The sequence below is a fragment of the Equus quagga genome, chromosome 4 (assembly GCF_021613505.1).
Source record: "Equus quagga isolate Etosha38 chromosome 4, UCLA_HA_Equagga_1.0, whole genome shotgun sequence".
In the NCBI taxonomy this organism is placed as follows: domain Eukaryota; kingdom Metazoa; phylum Chordata; class Mammalia; order Perissodactyla; family Equidae; genus Equus; species Equus quagga.
In genome coordinates this window covers 20,571,928-20,599,543 of record NC_060270.1, presented here as the reverse complement: position 1 = coordinate 20,599,543, position 27,616 = coordinate 20,571,928, and the positions used below count along the sequence as shown (strand labels likewise).

At 46.3% G+C, this 27,616-nt stretch overlaps 1 protein-coding gene across 1 annotated transcript in view; it reads right to left on the bottom strand.

Annotated features, from left to right (window-relative positions):
• Window positions 1-26,966, bottom strand: part of ARHGAP31 (Rho GTPase activating protein 31) — a 105,838-nt gene extending 78,872 nt beyond the window's left edge. The window contains exon 1 of the mRNA XM_046658040.1: window positions 26,836-26,966. Coding sequence (XP_046513996.1) covers window positions 26,836-26,935 — 100 coding nt within the window. The 5' untranslated portion in view covers window positions 26,936-26,966. The remainder of the gene's footprint in view (window positions 1-26,835) is intronic.
• Window positions 26,967-27,616: the final 650 nt, after the last annotated feature.

The window sequence follows — 27,616 nt, the reverse complement described above, 5'->3', positions numbered from 1 at the left end:
CCTCAGTCATGTTCGGAACACCTGCGAGCGCTTAGCATTGTGTGTGAGAAAGAAGTAAACCACAGGCCTCCGCACACAGGATCTTGAAGAGGAAAGAGCACATCTGCACCAAAACAACAGGCAGTCGACTGCCAAGTGCTAGTCTGGGTAGACGAGATCACTGGAAAACTTCTCCTCTTTAGTTATCCTGGAGCAGCCATCGTTCCCCAAACTATACCTTGCATGTTGTCTGTCCACCATACAGGCCAGAATGCTCTTCCCACGCCTCCTCGGCATTAGATCTGACGGAACCCTCCAGCCGAGCCCAAAACTGTCCTCCTCCTTCGTGGTGCTCTTCCTGACCACCCAGCACCCAAGGGTTCCTTCTTCTGAGTCTAAACCATGGCCGGCCCCACCCTTGGCCTACTGAATCAGAACCCGCATCTTCACAAGATCCACAGGTGATTCCCGTACACACTAAAGTTTGAGGACCTCTAAGCCACTCATCTTCAAATGTAGCCACACCCTGAAAACCCTGGGAGGCTTCTAAAAGTCCCAATGCCTAGTTCCACCTTCAGATTCTGATTTAATCAGTATGGGGTGAGAGCTGGGTATTGAGATTTTTTAAAACTTCCCAGATGATTCTAATATGCAGCAAAGTTTGGGAATTCCTGGTAGCTCCTCTCTCATCTCCCTCAAATTCCTCTCCCCACTGTTTTTCCCTAGTGGCCAACAGCCTGCCCTCAGGCCTCGTCATTTTTTTCCTGAGTTGGATTCTTAGGCCTGTGGCGCCAGGAGAAGCCACTTCCCCTCCATCCTTCGTGCCCTGGCTCAAGGACCCTGCACTCTGCCTCATGGAGGCCTTCATGGAGTGAAGCCTGACAGTAGGGAGGGGGCAGCAGGGCTGCAGCAACAGGCAGACTCTGAGCAGACTTCCCTCCTAGCAGTGTGGCCTTATGGTAAGCCGCCTTGGGCAAGCCACTTAAATACCTTCTCTGAAGAGGGGGAACAATGATGTCTCTCCAGTCTGCCTCGTGGAGTCACGGGGTCTTGGGCAAGATCAACAGAGGTCATATGTGAAAGTGTTTTTAAAATAGTAGGGTATTAATGTGCATGAGAGCTGGCATGGCTTCTTATCCAGTAGTCCTAGGACACTCATTTCAAACTTCAAAATCTGCCTTTCCCCTACTTCCCAAATCTAAGCAAGAATTTTAAGCGAAATTTTATCTTAGCATCCAAAAGAAATGAATATGCCTCTGTAGGGTCCATATTGACACTAGTAGGTTATACCTCGCTGCATCATCGGTTACCAGAAGGTAGTGTGTCTGTGCCTTGAGGATATTTTGATTAGCAACAAATACCCTATAAGCATCCAGTAAATAGTAACCAACGAGGATTAATTTAAGACGCCCCACTGTAAGACGACACTATGCCACTATTAAAAGGACTACTGCTTATTGCTTACCCACGTGACCTGATTTTTACTTTTTAAGGAAAAGCATGGCATTTTCATTTAGCCATTCTGCTAAGCTGCAAACTGAAAGACCCAGAGACCCTGGTTCCTTCAAAACAGGCTGTTTTACTAAAAGGAGTAGTCCATTAAGAGTCACCCCAAATGCTGAACAGCAGAAGTTAAGAACAGATACAACCACGCTGCCTTCCTCTGGACCATTTGCTGGATGCTGGCAGCACAGAAATGCCCCTCTGCCCAAGCATATTTCCCCCACATCTCTCCTTAGAAATTCTTCAAGGTTCTCATTCTGGCAGTTTCTTTGAATAGATACAAATGTCCTTGGGAGGGGCAACAAGAAGGCCCTAGCACCTAGCTGTGAACCAGATGTTGAATAGAGCAATGGCACCCAGGATTTTTGGGTTTCATAAATCAATTTTAAGAGATTGTGGGGGACTCACATAGGATTACTAATTTTTTATTCTTCTGAGAGAGCACCTCAACTAACAACAATAAGAATATCATCATCTCATAATAGAATGGACAATTCAAAATAAAGTTATAAAGAACATAATCTCAGAATAACGGACTGTTCAAGAAAGGCCAGTTGTAATCTTAAAATTGTGATGATGTGTACAGATAAATACATGGTCTGTACTTTTCCTACCGCTCTGCATTTGTGAGCCACTATTCTAGACAGCTAGGAGGACTCGAAGCAATTTGAGAACGTTTAGCGTTGTGGAGATGAGTGGCGGCTGAAGAGGATGGTATATTCTAAAATGGGGGAAAGAAAGAAGAAAGGAAAGCTCTCCAATAATAATTTGGCCTGGGATTACATGCAGGTACAGAGCCCTACCAGTGCGATCTGAAGGGAACTTCACCCTTTTATTATAAAGCAGGGATGGCAGGAGCCCACAGATAGGCCTGAAGGAAAAAAGCTCACAGTGGCAAAGGGTCCCCGGTGTAACCTTTCTTTTTCATTCATAAATGCACTCTCTCGCGGGTCTTGGGGGACCCACCTCCTCATTCCCTGGAGCGAAGGGCCAAGATGAAGGAGAGGAAACCTGGAAACAGTATCAACAGCTGGAACATAAACTAGAATGTAACTAAGATGCAAGGAGGGAAGAAAAAGGAACTCTCTCTCTCTGTAGTTGAAGACTTTCACGATGAAACTGATCCCTCCCTTTGAAAGTAACGATGTGCGCCACAAAAAGGACGTAAACATTTTCTGTTAAACATTAGCTCCATTTTGCCTGAGAACCTGAAGCTCAGAGGCCCTGCCCAAGACCATCCAGCTGGTGAGATCCAGGGCCCAGCCCCCGCCCGGATGGCGAGGCCAGGCCTTGCACCAGCCCCCGCGGGGGCTTCCCATGGGCTTGCTCTCTCCATTGATAGTATGTCACATGAGGCAACTGAAACAAGTTCCTAAAGTTCTCTCTCTTTCTTCCTTTCCTGTTACCAGACAGGTTCCCCTTCTTCCTGGATGTGGTTAAAAACAAACAAAACCCCCGTTTGATGTTCAGGGGCGCCCCCTCCCTCTGTTCTTGCTCCCTGCCCGGCGGTCTGCAACCTTCGCCCTGGGGTGTGAGGACCGCCCCCCGCCAGGAGCCCGGTCCACCGGGCGTCAGGTCCACCTCGGGTTGCCCCGGGGGTCCCCACTCCCGGGAGGGCTGCGCGAGGGCGCGACGACTGCCGGCTGCCCGTGCCGGGCCCCGCAGTGACTCAGGGCGGCCGCGGCGTTCCGGGAAGCGGCGGAGGCGCGCGGGGGCGCAGGGCTTTCCCCGCGGCCGCAGGGCGTCGGGTTCCCGCCGCTCAGAGAGGGATCAGAAACCCGTGGGCGGAGGGCCTAGAGGAAGCCAGGCGCGGAGCAGAAGCAGGCGGCACAGTTTCTTTTGAGAGGGATCCCAGGGAACGTGGCCTGGACATTGTTGGCGCTGAAGATGCGTCCGAGGGGACAGAGCTCACCCAGCGCGCACGGGGCCAAGAGCCCGTTAGCGAGGGTCCTCGGTGTCCCCTGCTGCGAGGGCCGCGGGGGTGCAGGGGCAGGGCTGGGGTGGGCGTTGAGGAGGAGTGGAGGCAGGCAGTGGGCAGAGCGAAGGGGAAGGCATCGCTGGACCCGCCGCAGGGGCGGTTTGGTTTGGCGTGAGCCCTTCTCCTCCTCCACCCCCGACACGGAGCCGGGCGCAGGGTCTGCCCTCACCCAGGTCAGCCAGCAAATGACAGGAGCAGGCCGAGCACCGCCGGGCCCTGAGCGAAGAGGGAAACGCAGCGAAGTGAGGGCCCCGCTGGAGAGGAGCCCCCGCCCATCCCCGGCTCAGCCTGTCCTCCAGGCTAGCCTTGTCTCTATCAGAGAGTCCTTTGTTCTCCACGCCGGCCTCTCGGCACTCTGGTGGGAGGCTGGGGAGGGAGATGGTCGGGCAGAGCGGTGGGAGTGGAAACAAAGATGGGGGTGTTGGGTGGAGAAGCTGGCGGGTAGCTGCGTGGACGGCACGAGGGAGACGTCAAGACAAACCCGTCCGGATCACAAGCTGGCCCAACAGGAAGAGACGCCATGATGGGTAAAGGGGGAAAAGCTCAACCACCAGGCGAGGGTGGTTCATCAACAAATCTTGCCTCTAAAAAAGACGTAAGATGGTGCAGGGTTGTCCCTGTGGGTTAGGCACTTTAATTGCATTATCTCTATTTGCATTTATCTCTGTAAGATAAATGCTATTACCCCATGCTAGCGATAAGGAAAAATCAGAGAGTTAAAATTCCAGTCTCAGGTCCCAGATCCCTAAAGCAAAGCCTCTCCCCTCCCGAATTTGCCACGGTTTGCACCTATGAATCAATAAGCACTCCACCCTCACTTTTTTTTAATGCAGTTTGAGTTCCTTTACTCTCAACCAAAAAAGTCTTGACTAATAATACACCTCTCAATGCAGTAATTTGACTTCCGGGAATCTATTCCAAAGAAACATAACAAAAGAGCCATATGCCTCAAAATATTTACTGTGGCCTTATTTATAATATTTTTAAAAATCATAAACAATCTAAATGTCCAATAATGGGGGGAATAAATAAACTGTTACATTTATATGATAAAAATGTTACAGGGCCTTAAAATGATGTTAAGTGTAGGGCTGATAACTTCAATAAAGACTTAGGTTATAATGTTAAGTGAGAAAGCAAGACACAACATTATATATACAATATAATCATAACTATGTGGAAAACATACATAGAAAAAAACACTAGAAGGAAATTGCATCTTTGATTGGCAGAATTAACCCAAGTATTTTTTTCTTTCTGAAACATTTGTATGTTTTCCAATTTCTCTACAAAGAGGATAAGCATGTATTATTGATTAAAATATTAAAACATTTATTGCAAAAACTTGACATATATGTAATATATATTTTATGAATATTTATTAATATATTCATAATATATGCATATATATATATATGAAATCACTACTGAACAGAAAGTCACCAGGCCTGGGTGAAAGAATGTTAGAGGGACTTGAGCAATTTTTCCATTAATTGAAAGATTTTCCGTAATTTAAAAGGGTATGTGGAAGTTAAAGGGGATGGGGCAATTTCTCTATGTCCAAGACACTCATGAAAGGGAAGTGAGCCAGAGGAGGGAAAAATATCTGAGTTTTAGAATACACAGAAAGGAAATGATGAGATTGTTACTGATTGATGCTGATTACAGGACTGATCTGATTCATGGGTTGAAGGGAAGAAGACTGAATAGCAAAGGAAAGAATCCATTATAAACATAATCACTTAGGAAAGGACATAAGGGAGCAAAGGCTAAGGTAATGGCATCATGAAAAGTTTCTTTTACAATAAATATACTTATAGGGAGAATATTTTCTAATCATGAAGATTAGATGTGCAAAAGGAAGTTAACATGTTCATGTATGGCCCAAGGTTGTTGATACCAGTATTTTGTATCTCAACCCAAGCACATGACGTTTATGGGTTGGAAAATGCCGAACAAGGAAGTGGCCCCTTATTTGGGGCCCGTTCCTTTTCTATAGGGAGGGAAGGGGAGAAAATCAAGAAAGCCTCGTGTCTACATGCTGTGTGTTCCTGGAGGTCCTCATGGAGCAGCAGAAAATATACACCAATTAATAAAAGTAGGCTTCCTTTGGTTTGAGGATTGTCCTGTCTTGTGTGAGGATCTGGTCGAATGAAGAATACAGCAGTATCCTTCAAGTAATCTAACACTAGATGCTGTATGAAAACAATTGATGGAGCATAAACTACGTTGAGAACTTATGTTTTGGTAGAAGGCAAAGCTCTTGTTCTGGGAGGGAAATCTAGGATTCTTTGAGTGGTGGGCGTGGAATTTACCAAACCGTACATAGAGAGCTCTCTGTATGGGCTTAAGGAGGTCTTGGGTCCTCCCAATTCCCCTCTCTTGATTCTCCCCCTGCCAGGGGAGATCCCTTGCTGAGCTCACCTCTCTTGCTGATGTCACCCTGTGTGGACGTTTTCTTACTTTCCTTCCCCCTCCTATTGAAAGCTGTACACTTTCCCCTGGGAATCAGGTGGGAGGACCCACTAGGTTGAGGGCTGACCCTGGACCTTTGTGGATCCACTGCCTTCCTCTGACAACCAGTCTCTCCACTCTAGTCTCCCCAATATCATCACTCTCCAGTCTCCCCAACTTCATCACTCTGTTTTCCAATCACTGGAATACATTACAGGGGGAGCAGGAGGAACTACTCATGATTCTTTTCAGACTTTTAAAATTAAAGGCTAACTAGAGCCAGAAAAACGATGTTCCAGCACTAGGACAATGTTAAGATTTCTACAAATACTTGTTGGTAAGAAATAGGGAACAGGGGTGCCGGCCCCATGGTTGGGCAGCCCAGGGTTTCACCAGTTCGGATCCTGTGCCCAGACACGGCACCGCTCATCAGGCCATGTTGGGGCAGCGTCCCACATGCCACAACTAGAAGGACCCACAACTGAAAATACACAACTATGTACCAGGGGGCTTTGGGGAGAAAAAGGAAAAATAAAATCTTTGAAAAAAAAAACAGAAATAGGGAGCAGGATGTTTGGGTTGCATATGATTTTGTGTTGGTGCCTAGATGGAAGGTGGGAACTGTCTTGCTTGATATCCTGCAACTCATGGAATGCAGCAAAATGTTAATGTTATCTTCTTAAAAAGCCTTATGCTACAAGGTGCAGTGATTTCTTAATACCTTCCATCAAAATCAAAGAAGGTGGCAGAGAAATCATCTTATTTAAAAATTATAATAGTGGAACAGAAAGCATTTCTGTTTACTTTGCTTAAAATCTAAACACCAAACATAAGCATTTGTATGATACTTGGGCTCACAAATGGAAGAACTTTCTGACCCTGTCCTTAAAAAAAAAAAAAAGAAACCCTCTAGAGACTGTTTTACAAAAATATGTGATGAAATCCAGAAGGTGCTTTTATCTCATAACACCCATACCAGAAGATTAATCTCTGTGGTCAATGTCTTGTTCTGGCTGGGGATACGTTTGAGCCCAGCTTTGGAATCTTCTCCAGTTAGAACATCTGTTCCACAGTTGTTAATGTTTGTTTGGTATTGCCCAAAAGAAGGCAGCAGAAGGGAAGAATTTTTAACAATGAGTCCCAAGATAGAATAGATCAGCAGCATTGCTTATTTTGAAAAGGCATTTTTTTTGGAGCAATGTGACCTGTATGTAAAAAAAAAAATGGGCAGATCGTTGGACCAAGAGATGGATGTCCATCTAACACTGGAATGTAGTTTAGCTTGTTTTCACCACTTCTCAAGTTTTTTCCCAGAATTATTTGCTCAATGAATTATTACTACATTCCACACTAGCTGAGCTTAGTTTTTTAATTTTCAGACAGAGATTTGAATGTTTAACTCAAAATAATCATAAGTGAGAGACTGATTCTAGAGTATTCAATTAGGAGTACGCAAGAATAAAAAAGTTCTAGCTGTCTTAGGAAGTCTAGGTAAAATATGTAAATAATCTGTATCATTTGGAAATTTGCTACCTTCGCCAAGAAAAGAGGGAACTATCATTTCTTTGGGCTCTGTGAAACTGGATTAAATTAGTTGATCAGTAGGTAAAATATCTCATTTTTCTAAATAATGTGAGGTTCAAGACAAATCAAGCTGACCTACATTTGCACAGTGAAAAAGTTTCATTTAGGCAAAATTCAAATTATTAGATGATATTTTTTAAAAAGATTAGAGGATAACCCTTCTGTCAATAGGGCTATCTTTAAATTATTCTTATTACAAGAGTTGTTATTCAAGAGTTCCAATGGAGAGAATTTATACAGATTCTGAATTCTACCCGGTAAAAAGCCATTGAGACCTAGCATTTGAAAACTCTGTAGAAACAGCTGGGTTTAGTTTCAAAGCTCCAAAATTAAACTGAAAGAGAGAAAGATCCTAATCCCCTCAAACCATCTGTTCAAAGAACAGTGGAAAAAAAAAAATGATGACAGAGTCTTCAGCTGGGGGAACAACAATGACTTCAACTGAAATCTACAAGTCCTTTTCCTATTCACAGTTTCAGCTGATCCTCGCAACATTCCTCTGAGGTCTATAAAGCAAATATTTTTATCCTCATATTACAGATAAGGACACTGATACTTCTTACTGCATGTCACACAAAACAGCATTAGCAACAGGCAGGTCGGCCGCTTCAAAATTACTGAAGTTACTTTTCTGTACCAGCTTCCAATTCCATTCTTCCTTCCTACCCTCCTTCCTCTCTTTTCTTCTTTCTTCCCTTTCCTCTCACACTAATTGGGATATATCTTTAGTGCCAGAAATTATTCTATGTTGCTAGTGTTCACATAGAAACTACATTCACGATGGCAAGAAGGCTAAGAACTATTCATAGAAACCTAGAGGAGTGGCAATGAATGCCAGCCCTTCATCTCTGCCTTCTTTCTTTAGTGTTTTTATTGAAAATGGAAACTTCACATATCATATAAAACATAAAACAGCACATTACGTATGGGCGCTATTTTCTTGCCAAGGAACTGACTTTGTGTGTATTCTGCAGGCTCTTTGTGAAATGTCTTATCCCCAAACAAAACAAAACACAACCCAACACCTGGACTGCCCAGAGGAACGGTTCCAGGGCCAACCTAAGGGCAGCAGATCTCAGACAGGAGGAATCTGTGAGGTCAGGAGGGGGCATGGGAGATAAATGGTTGGCTGGGTGGGTGACCCTCAGACAGAAAAGAAATGTTGCTGATTTGCAGATTTAAGCAGCCGTGCTTTTCAGACTTATTGTTTCTAAGCATGGAGTGTTTTGTTCAGATAAATTTCACCCCAAAGTGTAAAACAAATACCACTGGAGAAAGCAGAGTGCTCTGGCTTATGCAGGAGGGGACCCCAGAGCCCTCCCTCCAGGCCTCTCTAGTGGCCCCTGCTATTGGAAAAGCACAGCACAGATTGAAGGTTATTTGTACTTAAATATCCCTCAAAGTAATCAGGCAAGCTCAATTTCTTAGGATTAAGGTACAGGCCCCCAAGAAACTAATTCAGGAAGGGTCCCTAATTCCAGCCCACTCCAACCCAGGGGGTTCAGAGAAAAGAGGCAGCTGGTCAGGGATGTCTCTCTCTCCTGGAAACCTGACTGCTTATCTCCAAAGCTGGGAATCTACCCCAGGCAGGACAGGAGGTGTGAAGAGAGAAGACTGGGTTCCTGGGGAACTGGCTGGGTGGTTGGGTTGCTGTGGGCTGTAGTCAGTTTGTCCAGTCCTAAAATAACAGTTCCATTTACAGAAAGTTTTTCTCAAACACACACCCCTGAGTACCGCACTAGGAAATTAATCACACTTGACATTCCTTTAGCAATTTGCTATTTTCCAAGCACGCTATTTTTGTGTCCATTATCTTGTCAGATCCCCACCCCATGAGACCAGCTAGTCAGGTATTATTATCTCCATTTTACAGATGAGGAAGTTAAGGCTAAGAAAGACGAAGGGAACCTCACAGGTCAGATGACAAATACGTAGGTTTTCTGATTCCTGATCCAGACCTTTAAACATGCATGCTATGTACATAAATCTTGCATGCTAGTGCGTAGTAAGTAAAGGCCACAGATTTGGCATTATTGGTTCTGTGTCCTTGGGGAACATCAGTGTCCTCATTATACAGCAGGTGTATTAATTACCTGCTTCGTCTAATTCACAGGATTGTGATGGACAAATGAGACGATCTGGTGAAAGGACTTTGTAAAGTGCCATCTAAGGGTTAGTTATTCCCACCGCCCTCTCACCTCCCCACTCCCGCCCCTAGTCTTGGCAGGTTTTCCATCCTTCTATTAACTTGGACCTCACTTTTACAAACCAAAAAGAAACTTGTCTCACCCTCTCTGTTGGTATCGTGCAAGTCTGTTACGAATGTCAGCCGGCAGCCAGAGCAGCCAGCTAGCCATGCTTTTGCACAACCTCAAACTGAAGCTCTCTCTCTCCCCATGCGGGAGATTCAAGGATGCACTGCCAAAGAATTCTTTACCCTGAACCCCAAGCGGTGGCCACAAGGACTGTGGGTCCAGCAGATGACTGAGGGAGGGGCTCAACGGGTGTGTGCAGGGGGAAGCTGGGCCTCTGAATCATCACAGGTCGGGGTCTTCATCTTCTCTTTGGCAAAATCAGAACCTGAATTTGGCAAGTTCATCCAAGAGTGAGCAGTTCGAGTTCTGAGGGGACAACTCTGTAAAGAAATGGCAATTTCATCGTTTTTTATAGGAATTCACAATTGCGTCTAGCCTCTGAATAGATGGAGACCTCACTCAGGAGAGCAAGTTGCACATGACAGACGTTTTTTGATGAAAACCAAATCACAGTAAAGAAAGTTGGAATAATTGAGGGAATCTGTATGCTTTTAGAAAATGAAAATATCTTACTGTTTTTTCAGGGTATAAACATTATAAATGTTCATCATTAAAAAAAATATTCCGACAACACAGCAACACTGCAAAGTGTGCAGAAGAAAGAGAAAAGCATCCATTCAGAGAAAGCCATTGTTAACGTTCTGAGTATATTCCTCTAGACTTTCTTACATATATAGTTTCCAAAATGGAATTATACCGTACATGCTGTAAACATTTTTACTTAAATGTGGTTGGCCATCTTTCTATACCAGTAAATATATGTTGTCCTTTTAACCAGGGGTATAATAAAGGATGTTTTCCTCAAGCTATGAGGGGGTCTTATGAATCCTCCTTCTCTCCTAAAGCCACTGTCATCGGAGCCTCTTCTCCCCCCTCAGGGAACCCTGATACTGGGTGGTTCTGAGAAACACACTGACCTGTTATTTCTGGCCAACACCAACAAGCAGCCAGAAAATGCCACTGGGCCAGCTGCATCTTCTCAAGCAAATTACTGTACTCCAGGGTCCCAGGTTCTCCGTGTGTGAAATGAGAGGTTTGGATGGCGATTTTCTAAGATTCTTTCAGCTCTAAAATGACACTTTAGCTTCTTGTTCACTTATCTCTGTGTTTGCCTTGGCACAGGATGATCCTGGCACTGAGTGGAAGGGGCTGCCCCGCGAGCCCCAGCTATGCACCTGTCTGACGTGCTGAAAGGCCTCTCTGAAGAACCTGTGCTGGTCGCCGATGGCTGAGGCTGGCGGGGCTGGGGGCCGCCGGAGGGTGTGTGGGAGGGTTACGTTAGGGAAACAGCAATCCTGATTTCCTTCCAATATGGCAGTGGGTGACGTCTACAAGGAGGCATCAAATTCACAGCATATCAGTAAATACAGCCTCTGGGGCCATTCAGCCCTTCCTGAGCACAGTGTCTAAATTGCAGGATAATTACGGTATCCGTTTTCCATTTTAAAAGCACTTTTGTACATCTATTGTCTCATCTAATTCTCATTCCTGTCTTTTGGATGAGGGCATTGAGATTCAGAATGTGATGATTTGCTTAAGACCAGATGACTATTTGCCAAGTGAAGACTCACCCTAAGCTCCACCAGTGGATTCCTCCTCTGCCTCCACAGTCTCCACATTGGATATGCACAGACGCATGACAGATGCATACATATGTGCACAATATTCATGCAGCACAGCCTCCCCTCCCCACCCCACCACCACGTAGACCCAAGACAGCGTTGCCTCTCCCTGGATCCACCCACTCCTTCCACACACATTTGTGAGCATTATGCTAAGTGCTGCGATAAAATGATGAACCAGGAGACCCGGTTCCTGATCTGCAAGTTGAGCCAGGGTCATCTGGAGTCTAGAATGAGGCAGAGATTGGGCGGGGGTTGGTGAGAATGGTGCATTCAGTTTGATCAGAGCAGTGTTGGGGAAGTACGAGGTCGAATGTGAGCACAGCGGAGGGACACCTAACCCCTCCACAGAGGGATAAGGGAGGCATCCTGGGGGATGAGCCATCCAAGCTGAGACCTGAAAGACGGGCTGGAGTTGGCAAGACCTGAGGTGGAGCTAAAAAGAGAAATGGGGAGAGTGTTCTACACAGAGGGAGGAGCATGTGCAAACACTCGGAGGTGAGAGGAACACGGCACTTTTGAGGAACTGCGAGCAGTACAGTGTATCTGGGGGTGATGCTCAGGTCAGGAGGTGGTGTCCATTGAGGCTGCAGAGGACGCAGATGTCTGAGCGAGATGGGCTGGTAAACTTTGTTGGTATTTGTAGAGTTGATGTTTGCCTGGAGGGCATTGGGAAACCAATGGAGGGTTTAGTGAGTGACATTGTGACAAGTTCTTATCAAGACATTCTCCTTTTGCCCAATGTAAGAATCTATGAGTATAACTGACTTCCAGTCCCACTTTAAGATATACTCTGGCTAAAGTTTCTGCAAAAGTACAGATGTTCAACTTCAGGATACTTTTCCTGTTTAGGCTGCCACCTCCGTGTCACCTGCTTTTGCCACTCTCCCTGGGTCTCTGTGGTCTGTGCCAGGTTGGCTCAGATGACCAGAGCACTGTGATCAAGATGCTGTGGATATGCCAGCACGTGGGCCAAATAGCTTCTAACCGTTTCTCCGCTCCCAGCTTCAGCCTTAACCCGGGGCCTAGACTCCAGCTGACAGAATATGGATCGACAGCCAATATCCCTCAGGAATACTGGAGAACAAATTTAAAGCATAACTAGAAGTATGAGGACTAGCAAATTCTTCCCTCATCATAGGCAAAGGGAAGCAGTATTAATATTCAATAAGTTATAGATAATAGAAATTGTCAATGAAAATGATGTATGGTTCATACAACATATCAATAAATACTAAAACAACTGATCAGTATTTACACAATAAGAGAAGCCTTATAGGAACTTGTAAAAAGGGAAAGATTTCTATACAAAGAAATGGTTAAATAAATTATGATATTGTATAAAAAGTACGTACATTTGCTTGTATATCCACAGAATATCTATGGAAAGATTTCCAGGGAAATTAACAATAGTTGCTTCTGGCCTGAGGAACAGAGAGGCTGAGGACATGGACAGGAGTGAAATTTTTTGCTGTACCCTTTAGAGTCTTTCACATTTTGAACCACAGGAATGTGATACCTGATTTAAAAAATAAAATTAGACTTAAAAAACCATCCATCCAGCAGAATCCCATGCAGTGATTAAAAGGAATGAGATTGAGCTATAATTACAAAAATGGATAGTTCTCCAAGATCTACTGTTATTTAAAACAGCATATTTCAGAACATATGTATGTTGTAACCTTATCTTTGTGGGACGAAAACAAAGAAAATCATTCAATGTGTGTATTTTTTAGTATACACACAGAGAAAGGTCTCCGTGCTGTTCTGTCCAGCAGTCATTAGCCACATGTAGCTACGTAAATTAAAATTAACCAAAATTTAAAGTGCGAGTCCTCAGCAGCACTAGCCACGTTCAAGTGCTAACAGCCATATGTGGCTAGTGGCTGCCCTACTGGACGGTGGAGATAGAGAGCACGTTTCCCTGGTTGCAGAAAGGGCCACCGGACCGAAGTGGTCTAGATGAATCCAGCCCAGAGTGTTCACTGACGAATGAGACTACAAGGACGTGGGAAGGGACTTTGTACTTTATAAATCTCCACGTTGTTTGAGTTTTTTTGACAATTACTTTTATCATTTTACAAGAGACAAGGAGGGCTTGCACCTGTGGCAGGTGTTCATTCCTCATTAAAATCGCATCCTGCATTCTTTCCTGACTCCTGCCATTCCACGCAGGGGTCGAGGGATGGCAGAGCGTTGCCAGAGGAGCTATTGCGGTGAGCGGGTAATGGAGATGGCCATTGTCCCGAGTGAACACAAGTCAGGGACGAGCCACTCAGGCAGTGGCTGACCATTAGCCAGTCTTACTCCCTTCCAGGCCTCTGCTTTTCAGTCACAAGGGACTAAATCAGTTTGCGTGCCTGCCAGCAGGAGAAGCAAAGGCTGAAGTATTTTTAGTTCTTAGAGTTCCGGAATCTGGCAGGGGCAAGGCGGGCACTGGACAGGAAGGCCCACCTCCAAGGGACCCTGAGGTGTCCTTGGAGACAGAGACCAAGAAGGACAGGGGAGGACACTGTTCCAAGGTGGGGATGGCCATCCCATAGCGGAATGGGAGCATACAGGGCCAAGCTCAACATAGCACCTGGGAGTAGAACTGGTGAGAACCACGGATCTGATATCTGCCCTGGGGTTTCTCAAATTGAAGGAATGACAAAGATCAAGAGAAAGCTTGGAGAAAGAGACAGGGTGGAGTAGGAGAGTGTGACCAGGAGGCAGGTGGGAAGGAATGTTACAGAATTTTCACCTCAAATAAAACTTGGATTTGAAATGTTAAACATTGTTCTGCTTATCATCCACAAGACAGAGAGAAATGAAATTTCCTAAGATTATAAATAGATGGAATAAACTCTCAAACTGGGTTACGGCTGCCTTGGGCACTTCATTCTCCCTCTACCTGGAGGAAGTTAATTCCTAGAACTGGGGTACAATTTTTTCTTAACAACAACAACAAAAACAGCAAAAAGGACATAGTAGCTTTAAATGTGGCTCGAGATTCCTCTTTCTTTAGCAACCTGGAATTTGAAGTGCTACATTCGTCTTCATCACTCTTGCTTCCCTGGAAGATTTAGAACAGTGATTTAATAAGCAGATTGTTCCTATAAACATAGTCCGGGCAGGTGGGTGCCTCATGCCTCACCCTACTCTCTGTTCTTCTTTTGAGAATGTTGATGCTGCCACACTGTTTTATGCCTCTGCATCTTTGCTTATGTCTGGAATATCTTCCCTTGATGGGGAGACTACTCAGATTCCACTCATCTTAGAAGATCCAGCTCCTCTGAGTCAGAATTAATGTCATCCACTTCCTATTGTGGTTGCTGTGGGAATCAGTTGAGGATGTGTCCGTCTTCCTCCTGGGACTGTGAGCCCCCACTGAGACGGACAATGCCTATTCATCCCTGTGTCCCAGCTGACCTAGTGCCTGGTGCATGGTAAATGCTTAGTAAATGTTGATGACCTTCATTCCTCCCCTCCCATAATCACCACCCTAGTCCCTTCATTCACGTTATTAATATCTATTGAGCCAACCATGCGCTATGGGGAAAACAGATCGTGGTAGGTTGAGTAATGATGCCGCAAAGATGTCCATATCTTTATTCCTAGAGTCTGTCAATGTTGCCTTATATGGATAAAGGGATTTTTGCAGATGTCATCAAGCTAAAGATCTTGAGATGAAGAGATTATCTTGGATTATCTGACGTAATCACAGGGTCTTTATAAGAGAGATGCAGGAGATCAGAGAGAAGGCCATGTGAAGATGGAGCAGAGGGAGGAAAGAATGAGGCCAAGGAAGGAGGACAGCCTCTAGAAGCTGGAAAAGGCAAGGAGATGGATTCTCCCAGAGAGCTTCCAGAAAGGAACCAGCCCTGCAGACACCTAACACACAGATGCACAGAGAATGGTCCCAGTCCCCAACGGGCTCATTTTCTTTCTACTCAAGGGAGGAGACACTTTAGGAAACTGGGGCAGTTGTCAGAGCTGAGAGGTAATGAAAGTCTAGACTTTACTATCCTGGTTGCCTTCCTAAAACTACTTCTGTTACAAGCGTCCATCTTCAAATGGAGCACTGGAATGAACACAGACTCCCTAGTTGATTTAACCCACGAAGAGTGCAGCGTGGATCCCTAGAACCTTATGCTCTGCAGCCTAAGAGTCTGTTCACACAGCCTAAGATTGAGCCAAATCTACCTATTCAATCAACCATCAAGCTGTGATTGTGGAGGAGAGAAATCAGTCCATGTGAAATGCCATAGGGGCCAGCTAAAACCCAGGCCTTATGTTGTTCCATCAATGATGGAAACAGGCTCATTTTCCAGATTTATACCTCTCCTGAAATACAGATGGAAACTAGAAGGTTGGATGGCTGTCACTATATTATTGCCATAACTCTCATTTTTTTTCTTTTCAGTTTTGTTTTTAGGTTATTTTCTTTTTCTGATTACTAAAGAAATGTAAAATCTAGAAAGTCTGCCACAGTCTCACCCCAGAAATATTTATCAAAAGATAAGAATCTTAAAACTAGCATTTAAAGGCACTCAACCAAAGAAAATAAGTGATTGTGTGTATGCAGGAGAATTTTTTTTAAAAAGAAGAAGCCCCTTGGGATCTGGGGGAGCCTTGGAATATCTGTTCTCAGCTCTCTCAACTTCCTCATCTGGAGCATTACTCAGGAACCACATTCTGAGTAATGAGGCTGAAACAGGGTAAGATTTCCAATCACCAAAGAAATAATAACCCTAGTTAACACTCATGGAGGGTTTACTAGATTCCAGGCAGTTCACCGGTTCATTTAAGCCTTATAATGACCCTATGCGATAGGTACTATTATTGTCATAATCTCCACTTTATAGATGAGGAAACTGAGGCACAGAGAGGTTTGGGAGCTTGTCTGTGGTCACAAAGCTAGCCTGTGGTAGAGCTGGGATTTGAACCAAGGCAGACTATTAGCAAGCAAACCCCGTGCTGACCACCTTACTACGCTGTTCTCCAAGAAGGTTAATTGATTTCACTAAACTGTGTCTATTAAGGCAGGAAAGCAAACTAACAGACTTTATGAAGATTTTTTTTTAAATAAGGATTGAAACAAAAGGGCTTTATGAAAAACTCAAGACATGCCATTTCCATAGTAATTTTAAAAGATTTTTTTCTAATTTAAACAGTAAAAATACACGTTGACTATTGGAAATTAGGACAATATAAAAAGTATAATGAAGGAAATAAAAATCATGTGGCTTCACTTAGCTGCTGCTTTCTAAGGGTGAAGTCAACGTTTCTCAAAGTGAGAGCAGTAGGCCAAAGACATCAGAATCAGCTGGAGGTCATCTTAAAAAATGTGGATTCCTGGGCCCCACCTCAGACATACACAAGCACAATCTCTGAGGGACGGACCTTAGAACATGGCATGCACTTTACAGCTTGCAGCCCTGTAAGCTGTAGGCTCCTTCAGCGGAATCGCATGTGCTTCACAGACCCTGATGCTACAGGACCCAGGCAAATGCCCATTTGAAACTTTGATTAGATGTCCATTTCATTTCAAGGAGTCAAAATAGAACCTAAAGAGTATTTCCAATAGTGTACTAAATTTAAAGAATATCTTTTTGAAATTAAACTTTAAGTTAAATCTAAAAGCAAAAACGACATACTTAGTCGTTCTTATGCCCAGTAAAGTTTGAGTATCACTACCCAAGGCTCAAAAAGACAAGCCAAGAATTCTTGGATCCAGAATTCAAAACACATACAGTCCCCCAACAGGACCGCCCCTCTTTCCTTTCTGAAACTAAATTGTCTTTGGGGGCAGTAAAGAAAGGGGAACTGAGGAAACCATATCCCATTTGAAAGTCAGGCTTGGCATGAGGGAAAACAGATTGCTCGATGGGTCTATTTTCCTGACCTTCAGCTGCAGGCTCTGTGCTCGGGGTCCACACAGCTTTACTGCAGCCCCTGAAGGCCCCCAGAGGGTTTGCGTTTGGAGCACTGAGCTCAATTCGCAGCCCTCCATCTAGCTCTGCTTTTCCAGAAAGCAAAATGGCTCCTCTCCATTAACACCAGGCCCATGTTCTAGCTATTAGGCAAACAAAGGATTTTCCAAATATGGACCCCAAAAAGCCCATGTGCACTTTGAAGGCCACAATGAAGCTGAAATAGCTAAAACTTATTAAAAAGAGAGCCAACAATTGACGCCAAAAGCGTGAGTCCTTAAAGAACAGAACAGCAAGACAAAAGCCAGAAAGAGGAACAAAAATATGCATTGTAGGGGAGGGGTAAGCAGGGAGGTGTAGATTTATATGGAAGAGTTGACATCATCATTTCCCAATAATGCTCAGCATGCAGGAAACAGATGGGAAAGAAGTGGTGGAAGGGGCTACTTATGGTAACAGGGCATGCTCTCTGCTTAGAATCCTGCCATTTGGAACCTAAATGTTTGACTTTAAAAAACTGGGGATGGAAACTCCATTGCCAGAAGTTTTATGAAAGTCTAAATCCTACTGAAGTTATCACCTTGGTGATGCATGGTAGAACGGAGCTCTGCCTCTCAGACCCTGATTTACGGCCAGCAAAGCTATGGCTGTTTGGGTCCAGAGGAGACAAAGCCATGGAAGGGGAATTTAATGTCAGACAGACATGGTTTGAGGCCTCTTCTCCCACTTCCTGGCTGGGTGACATTAAGCAAGTTACTTAACCTCTCTGAGTTGGTCTTCATATATAAAATGGGGACAAAACAGAACTTTGCATATACCGCGTGGAGAGGTCGAGGTTGTACATTCATGCCATACAGCTAGTTTTAATCAAGAAACATAATTAGGGGGGCCAGATCATATCATTTTAAAAAGTTGTATCTTTTAACAGAATGCCCCACTCCCCTGCCCTTAGGCAGGGCACAGACACAGCCAAACCAATTGCCACTCTTCTTATTATCAGCTGTTCTGCCTTCTCCTGAGGGTAGGTTCACTCTCTTTCCACTCAAGACAGCTTCTGTCCCCCTGGCCAAGGTCCCCCAATCACCAAGCCTGGCCACTATAAGTTGAGAGTGACTTATAGTTTAAGAAGGGTTTAAGCGTCTTCTCCCCCAGGGTGCAAGATGTACCTTTGTGACCATTTACAAGTGTCAGGCAAAACCATGTGGTTTCCTCTCTGCAAAAACCAGCCACCCCATGGTCCCATATCTCCCTCATTCCTCACAGTCAGATGATGTTTGCTTCTCGTCTTACTGATTTTCCCCTTTGGAACTACCCACTCAGTTTGATGGTTCTCTTTCACTTGGCTTCATCAGATGTTAACACCCCCTGCTTGCACATCCTCCAGAGCCCTCATTTCATTCTTCTTTGTACTTCTTTTTGTTGTTTTCCCATCTTACAACCCCACTAGGCTGAGAACAACTTGAGAGCATCTTTGTAAACCCAATAATGTCTAGCATATTAGAATCCCATTAAATACTTGTCGCATTGAATTGAAAGCCCCATACAAGATGGTTTCTGAAAAAAACATGAAAAGAGCAAAGGACAGAAATATGCATAATTACACAAATTAGCTCGGTTGCTTTTCATGGAGGCTATAGATTTATTTGTAGTTTGCCAGAATCCTACTTTATATGTCAAACTGTTTTCTGGTGTCTGTAACAGTAAAAGCTGGTATAAATTGCTTTTTTTACAGGGATGACATTCGCCCCTCTCCCTCTGGGGGTGGTTAGGAGGGGGCCCCCAAAGGCATTCTGGGCCAGCATGAGGGCATGGGCGTGGTCCCAGGGCCTGGTATGCATCAGCCAAGCTTGAACTAGAACAAAGAGTGCCTGAGACTCGATCCCAGAAACCCAGTTGGTTCTGGGGCCCCGCCAAGAATGTGGTTCATACCAAGGAGTGACTGGTGAGGCCCTAGCAAGAGGCAGTGTTTCTGGGGCATCCTGTGCAAAGTCTGCGTCAGTTTCTTTCTGGGAGTAGTTACGAACCCTTGTGGGGAACCTTTAAACAATCTTGGATTCCTGATAGTCCAGCATACTGGCAACGTCCTGGATCCTGGGCTTCCTAGATGGGCTCTAACACTGGCCTTCCTGAGCAGGAAATGGGGCCCATCAACCTACTGCTGTGTGCTGGCCTCGGGGCTCAGCCTGAGGGGCAGAGGAGCTCCCATGCCTACGTGAGCTGTCGGATGCCGCCTTCGGGGAGCTCACCATAGACTTGCATCCACAAAGCCAGTTAGAAAACAGAATAACAGGCAGAATGAAGACCAAATTGAGTGCCTCTGACTCTAAGGCAGTGGGTTCCAAGAGGGAAGAAGGATTGTGGCTGCAGTGGGCAGGGAGGGGCCTGGGAGGAAAAAATGGAGTCTGGTTGGACTTGAAAGCTGGCGGGTTTAGCATATGTGCGTGTGAAAAGCGCCTTGTAGAAGGTAAAGAGCCATGCAAATATTAATTGTTATTACTATTGATGATCTAGGCTGGGGGAAGAATAAAGCAAAGGGAGAAAAGGCTATTTTCTGCAGGTTTGGGGTTTTTTTTTGACAAAACTGTAATGTAAATGCCAAATTATGAAATATGTTGTTCTGGGAGATTGTGTTCGAGCCTAAGACAGTGACCTTGGGAGGCAGACAGCCTGCATTTAAATCCTGCCCTTCCTCTGTCCATAATCTTGGCAAGTGATTTAACTTCCTCCATCTCAGTGTTCTCCTCTATAAACTGTAAAAATGCCCAATTCTTACAGATGTTGAAAATATTACTTTGTGTGTAAAGTGGCTGGCACGCAGTAAGCAATCAATGTAGACAGTAAGTCTAACCACTAATAAAAACCACCAGCAGGTCTGATTTGGGACTCAGCCTTCATTTCTGGGTCCCTTCTCTCCCTCCAGGAGACCTCTTCTTCTCCCTTCTCTCTTTAGCCAGCCAGCAGCCTAGCGTTCTCATCTTTCTCCATCAAAAGTCACTCTTAGAAAAAATCTAGTACAATCTATTCTCCTCTGGATTGCAGTCAGCGTGTTCCCTGCAGGGGCTCCTTCTTTCAAGCCGTAGCTAAAATTGTGTCCTGGGGGGAAGGTAAGAGGGACAGAGGGCGCTCTCTGGACTCCTGAGTTTCCATCAGGCTGGGCCCCCTTCATTAGGACTTGAGGCCAGCCCTTTGAGGGAGGGACACGAAGACCAGTCAAACTCAAGCATGGCATTTGTTTTGGGGCATAGAGAAAAATAGCTCAGAAAATTGGGTGGGACGCGCACTCATTAGCAAAAAGAAAATTAATTTGGAGGGTGGGGATAAGTGGGAAAATGCCACATTGGCTTAAATCCATGGTGAGCAGTGAGTGAAAAACAGAACAAAACAAAAAACCAAACAAGCGAGTCGCTCCATGTTCCGGGGCCTCAAGACTGGCGTGAAGGAAGCACACAGAGGAAGTGGAGTCCTGAGACCCAGAGCCTGCGGGCCAGCAGCCCAGCTGGATCAGTCTGTCTGGAGGGAATGAGCACCACGTAGCCCCAACCAGAAGGGTCTATTACTACTTTGTCCAGAAACATTTAGCTACAACGTCTAATGGAAAAGGATCGGAAAGCGCTTCTCATGCCAGCCTGAGTCCTGGGTCTTTCAGCCCCGCCCCTTCTTCCAGCCACGGTTGCACAGCCACACCCAAGCCACAAAATCCCAGGAAACTTTCTGCAATGAGGTGATGCCCTGGGACAAACAGTCCCCAGCAAGTGCTTCAGAACTGCCTTAGTCAATCAGCTCCTGGAGTTCAGAATGTGTCGCCCCTGCTCCCCACTCCCACAGAAAAGGTTTCCAGGCTAGACCTCAGATGCCTAATGGATTAAATGGGAAAATAAAAAGAACGCATGGAAAACCACAGTTCTAATGGCACTGGGGAGCTCGTTCATCACTTACAGCACCGTCTGTGGGAAAATGTAACCCTCGTTTCAACATATTTCCCTCTGCCCCAGCATAAGGCCAGGCCTCCAGCTCCCTCTGGCCCCAGCAGATGGTCCACTTGGCTCCAGGGCAGGTCTGGGGCGACAGGGGAGTGGGCATCATCGGCAGCCCAATGCCTGGGCCTCCTGAGGCTGGAAGACATCTGAGCGGCTGCCAGTGGGGGTGGGTACGGGTGGAGGAAGCGCGAGGCTATGCCTGTGGTCAAGGGGCTCTCAGCAGAGGTCTGGAGAGTGGGCAGGAGGGAGGGCTGTAGGTAAGTGGAAGTAGCTGTTTCTATTCTCTGCGTGGGTTGTTTGTCATCTCCAGACTATACAGAGTAGGTTACAGTTCAGCCTCATGTTATCAGTCAATTTGCTCCAGGTTTAAAGCCTTAATTCTCCTCTTTGGGTTCTTCCCGTTTCACTCTGGGAGCCCAGATTTGTGTGTGCCCCTCCAGCTTCAAGCCCACGAGGTTGCTGTTCTGTCTCCACAAACTCCACTTTCGGGACCTGCCTTCTTTCAGTTCCCTGCGAGTCCAGGAGGGGCTGGGTATCTTTCTCACATCATTCTGAGAGCCTTTCAGTTTCAGACTGACATTTTGTGCTTCCACCACTACACACTGATGCTCCACTGCCCACTGGCTCTGGGAAATCCCCACATGAACTGGCCTCTCCATTCAGTGTGGCAACCAATCTGCTTCCCATCCCTCTTGGTAATTAACCCATCTGACCATATCATTTACCCATTTCACTGGAGTCCCCATTCTTTCAGTCATGGATGATATGTGGTTATGCTAGGGCCAGTCCAAGGGGTTCTATAATAGCTACGTGTATAGCTCACCATACGCATGCCCTCTGCTAAGTGCTTTGCCCATACTAACTCATTTATCTTCACATCGGTCTTATCGTTCCCATTTCACAAAGGAGGAAACTGAGGCCCGGGGGGTAAGTAACTTGCTCCAGGGTCACTCAACTGGAAACAGGCAAAGCTGGGATTCTAGCTCAGGTAGTAAGGCTCCAGAACTCCTAATGACTTGGGAGGATGGTTCCTGGAAGCAGCTGAGAGCCAAAGGATGAAGAGTTAGCCAGGGAAGGTGTGATAATGATGTGCCAGGCAAGATGCTGGGAAGGAAACAATTAAAACAAAGAGAACACCCCTGCCCCGGCTCTCTGTGCAATGTGAAATCTTATCTTGAACAGAAAAATATTTACCTTCCTTGCTAAGACTTTGTTTGTGTTTGGGTATCTTGTCTATTTGATTGTAGAGAAAAGCTTTCCCATTTTCTCTTTCAATTTTCTCTCCAGATAGCAGCTAACTTCAAAGCTTAACTGAGCCATTGGTTTCTGAAAATCTGTTCACATCCCTTAGCCTGTAAATTTCTTGAGTCTGGGGTGCACCCTTCTTTCTCTCCCACAGTACCTCCATAGTGCCTTAATACATATTTGTTAAATAAATGAATAAGCAAACTGAGAGAACAATTTAGCCTCGGAAATGTAGAACGGCTACATCTAAAAGTTCCCAGTACCTCATCCTTGTTCCTTGAAATACTGGGGTTATTTTACTCTCATCAAACTTAAAATTACATTTTGTAATGGGCATTTACGTACTTATTTGTTATGAACCTTTTGTCATCCCTCAAATCAAATACATGTATTTTTTTCTTTTTCAACTTGGTAAAAACTAGAAAAAAATCTTCAGGAATAAAAAGGCTCCCAGTTCTTATCAAACATTCAGAAGGTGCATTCTGAGCGGCCAAGGCTGCTTATCCAGGTGGAAAGTGGCTGTAAACCCCTGCACCGCAAGCAGCGGTTCTCACCTCTGCCTGCATCTCAGAATCATTTAGAACATACTCATGCCTGGGCCCTAAGAGAGTCTGATTTAATTGGTCTGAGTGGGGGCCTGGGCACCAATTTTTTATTTTAAAGCTCCTCAGGTGGTTCTAATGAGCGACCATCGCGGTGAACCACTGGGCCAGAGCAATATCGCTTTTTACCAGGGAGTGAGTAAAATGACAAAGATTGTTCGGAAGGGTGAGAAAGTCCTCAGCCCTTCGAGCGAGGCCAGCACAGAGACGGAAGACAGCCTTCCCGATGAGGCTCTCTTACTCGTCCCTGGACTCCTGGCCCCAGCATCTCCCAGCACCGTGGGAAGCCCCAGACCACTTGGCTCAGAGGGGAGAGGTAGGAAATGGTTATGGATACACTCTGGCCTCACAGGGCTTCACCCAGGGCCTCCCAACTGCAGCAACAAAGTGACGTGGTTTTTATTACACAGCTCCAAGCAAGGGCCTTCATATTCAGTGGTCAAACTGAAGGGAAAAAAATGGTACTATCTTCAGCATCAGCAGCGAGGAAGGGATGATCTGATCCCTCTATTCCAGACAGGAAGAGAAAGTTGTCTGGCTCCCAGGGGAGAGCTGGGGGTTGGGGCAGCAGCCACTGTGCTGGAGGGGAAAAGTGAAAGGAGAGGCACTGGCCAAGTCGGCCAGCAGCAGCTTCATGCCATTTTTGGGTGTTCTCACCAGGCTGGGGAACAGTGGTCAAAGAAGCGAAGGGGAAAGCTGGTCCCTCACATTAGGCCTATATGCAGCTGGGGATGATCAACAGCAGGGTCTGAACTTGGAATCTACGTGGATGCCCACGGAAACTGTATACACGATTTGCGTGTGTGTGTGTATGCGCGTGCTTAAGGGAAAGGCTTTCTGTCTTTCATCAGCTTCCTAAAGATGAAGGATGACAACTCACCCTGCGCAACATCTGCTCTAAGCTGAACACCTATTTGTCACCTGCACACCCTGGCCCATCAGATTTGTTTGACTGAAGGGAGCAGGGCTGGGCCACAGCAAATTACAGAAGTAGATGACGTTCGTCCTCTGTGCTCAGCCCCAGGGGTGTAGCTTCCACATGTTCAGATGGCCAGAGCACAGCTAATTGTCACCAGCTTTGTCCCCCCGCCAAGCTTGGGGCTTCCCCTCCCTGCCCAAGCACAGGGCTCTCCCAGCTTCTCTACATCTCTGCTCTTCCCTTCTGCCCCTGTGCTCCCAGATCTGAAGCCATTTTTCTCTGTCTGTACCTAGGTCCATCACTCTACCCTTGACCTTCAAAGTTCAGCAACTGTGATGTATTCTTGAGAAGCCCTCCCCAGCCTTCTGGCTCCTAGTACCATGCTGACTTGTCACCCTCAGGATTCCGGGCTGAACTTCCAAGGTGGTGGGCAAAGGGGCAGTGCCCAGGTCAACTTTTCCTCCCTGGGAGCAGAGGCCAGGGCTTGTCTATTAACTAACGCATGTTTCAGAAAGTCCATGAGGAGGACACATTGTTTTAGAGAAAACCATTAGCGGTGACTTTGTGGATTAATGCTACACTATGACGAAAATAAGAGACAACTACCTAACTAGTTTTAGATGTGGTAAGAAAGAAATTCTAATTACTCTCATTTATATATGTTGCTTATTTGCATGCCTAATTCCCACGCAGCATAATAATGGTGTAGGGATCATTAAATGGATCAGTTTACTTTCGTTTCAAAGCTGAACTCTCTTCAGGTATGTCAGTCTTGAAAGTTTGCTGATTCTGTGGCAGGGCTGTCTGCTTTCAATTTAGGGGGAAAAAATCATTAGATGAGAATGTTGACCTAGAAAAGGAAGCCAGGGAGGGGAGAGGAGCCGAGTAGGCCACGGCCCTCTGCATCCTTCCTGATTGACTGCATGGCCTTAGGCAGGTCAATTTACCTCTCCCGGCCTCCTCGCCTCCTCCCCAGGGCTAGGAGCAATGGGTACTGGTTTTCAATTTTCTTTAAGCAGTAGCTCCCTTCCTTTTTTTTCCAAATGAAACATAGATGGAAGCCCAAAATATAAAGCAGGTGAAAGAAGAGCTGCCTAAGGCTGCCTTTGAAGTGTCTTCAGGGAAGCTTGGGATTCTTGCTCATCTGATGATCTATGACATTGCAAGAATGGGGCAGGACTGGCAACCACCCCTATGCAACTCTGGCAGCTTTGGAGGGAGGGCTCAGACTGACACCCACATGGCGGAAGGTGGCATCCCAGGAGCATTCCTGGTGAACCTGGACTTCAGCCTGAAGGCCCCTGCAAAAACAGGTGGAGGCAAACATCACATTGCGCACCTCTGAGGGTAGTAGTTCAGATGCACACTCGGAGTTCTCTCACATTCCAGAAAACTCATTCCAAGCGATTTTATTTCAAACCTACCTCTACAGATTGTAGGAGAGGATTAAACGAACCGACTCAGTTATGCCTCAATTTCAAAAGAGGGAGTTTTGAAACCTGTGGTCCCCCAAGCTCGAAAATACTGAGCCGTTTGTCCTAATGACACAGCAGACTCTGAACTCCAGCATACCGCAGGAATATCACACCACTGCAAATTACTAGGTGGTGCTGAGTCCTTAAAACAACCGGAACTGAAACAAAAGCATTGCCCTGTTTTTGAAATGCACATTCGATAGGAGCTAATCAAATAGTTTTTGAGATGATTTTCCTGGAGGCAGAATTATTCTGCATAGTTAAACAGCTCTTCAGTTTGCCCCTTTGTTGTGTCTATGTATAAACACACGGCCCATATAGTGGACTATTTTCTCTCTCACTGAAGTTTCTGAAGACAAGGCTTTTTTTGTCACGGGTAAGCGCAGGGCCAGTCAACCTTACAAAAGGAGTCATTTAATGCTCAATTTCCCCAACTTTCCTATGATTAAAAACTTCTAACCTCAAATGCTGTTATTGTGTTCTAGATTTTCTTTCCCCGTCCCCCCATTAATGTTTAAATTGTTTCTACTCTGCAGGATCCCTTCTCACCGCCCCCCCCCCCCCGCATCTGACCTTGAAAACAGAGCCGCTCTCCCTTTCTTTGACATACCCTACACTATTTTAAAATCGAGGCCCTTTGACCTTTTTGCAACACTCTTCTTGTCTGACACCAAATGCGAATCTGAAAGCCGAGAGGAGGTAGAGGATCTGGAGATTGGGAAGGGGAGGGAGGGAGGTACTATATATTTGGCATCGGTTCAGAAATTCAGAAAATGTTTGCGCAACCACTCCCCCAGCCAGGATCCACCGTACCCCCTGCCTTCCAGCACATTAATAAAAAAAGATGTGAGCGGATGAAATTGGAGAGCCCGGGAGGGACACCTAAGGCGGTCATAACTACGTACCCGGAGAAGCCATCACCCTCCCACATGTCCAGCCCTCATCCCTCCCCTCCGATATCCAGAAGCGAAGACCAGGACCTCTCCAGCTCCCACCCCCACCCCCCAGAGGTAGCCGGTTAAACTTGTAACAGCGCCGCCCAGTAACGGCTTGTGTGAGACAAACGGAAGGACTGACACAACCTCCGCACGTCGGGTGGCAGCGCTGTGCACCGTAAGAATCATATGCGTTCTTTAGGGGAAAAAAAAGTACAATAAGCGCACAGGCCTGGAATACATTAACTTGTGAACTGAATCTCACACACCCCAGGAGAGTCCATCTCTCCCTCAAACAAAAAGAAGGGGAAGAAAAGGCGAAGGCACTTTACCATCCTGTCCTGAGCTTTCCAGATATTCGGTCAGGTCACAGCCAAAGGCACTGGCGGCTCCCTTTCGTTTCAGCTTCTGCTTGGCACCCTTGTTCTTCATGAGTTAGTCCCAAAGAGGTTGCCCCTCCGTCTCCCCCTCCCCTCTGCTTGGCACCGCGCCGAAGATGGTGTCCGGGCTTAGCTCACTGGCTGCGGCGCGGCGCTGGGGGGCCGCATGGGCGTCCAGAAGAGCCGGGGCCCGGGGCAGGGCGCAGGGACCCCGCGCGGCGCGGAGCCTCAAGTCCACGGCGCGCGCCTCCAGGGCCGCGGTGCCGGAGGCCGTGCAGAGCTGGCAGCCGCGGGCCGGCGAGCTTGGGAGTGTCACTTCCTCACTCGGAGTCCCAGGGACTTTCACAGGCTCCTGCGGTGTCTTCGGGTGTTTTCCTCCGCTTCAGAGGGAGGGCGAGCTCTCCTTTCCGCCTTTCTAGATGCCCCGGCGAGGACGCGAGCCGGGGAAGCGGGCAGCGGCCGGAGGCGAGGAGACAGCCCTGGGGCTGCGGCGGGTCCTGCTCCCTGCGCCCGCGGCGGGTCCTGCTCCCTGCGCCCGCGGCCGTGCCTTCAGACGGCTTGGGTACAACGAAAAACAAGCATCCTGTCTCTCCCGCCCGCCCTCACGCCTTCCTTTTTTTCCTGTCTTACAAATCCTAGGATCATCCAGCTCAGGAAATGCTGGAAGGAAGTTCGCTAGGGAGGGGGGCGGAGGGTGGAAATTTTTGGCAGCTCTGAGCTCGTGTGTGCATGG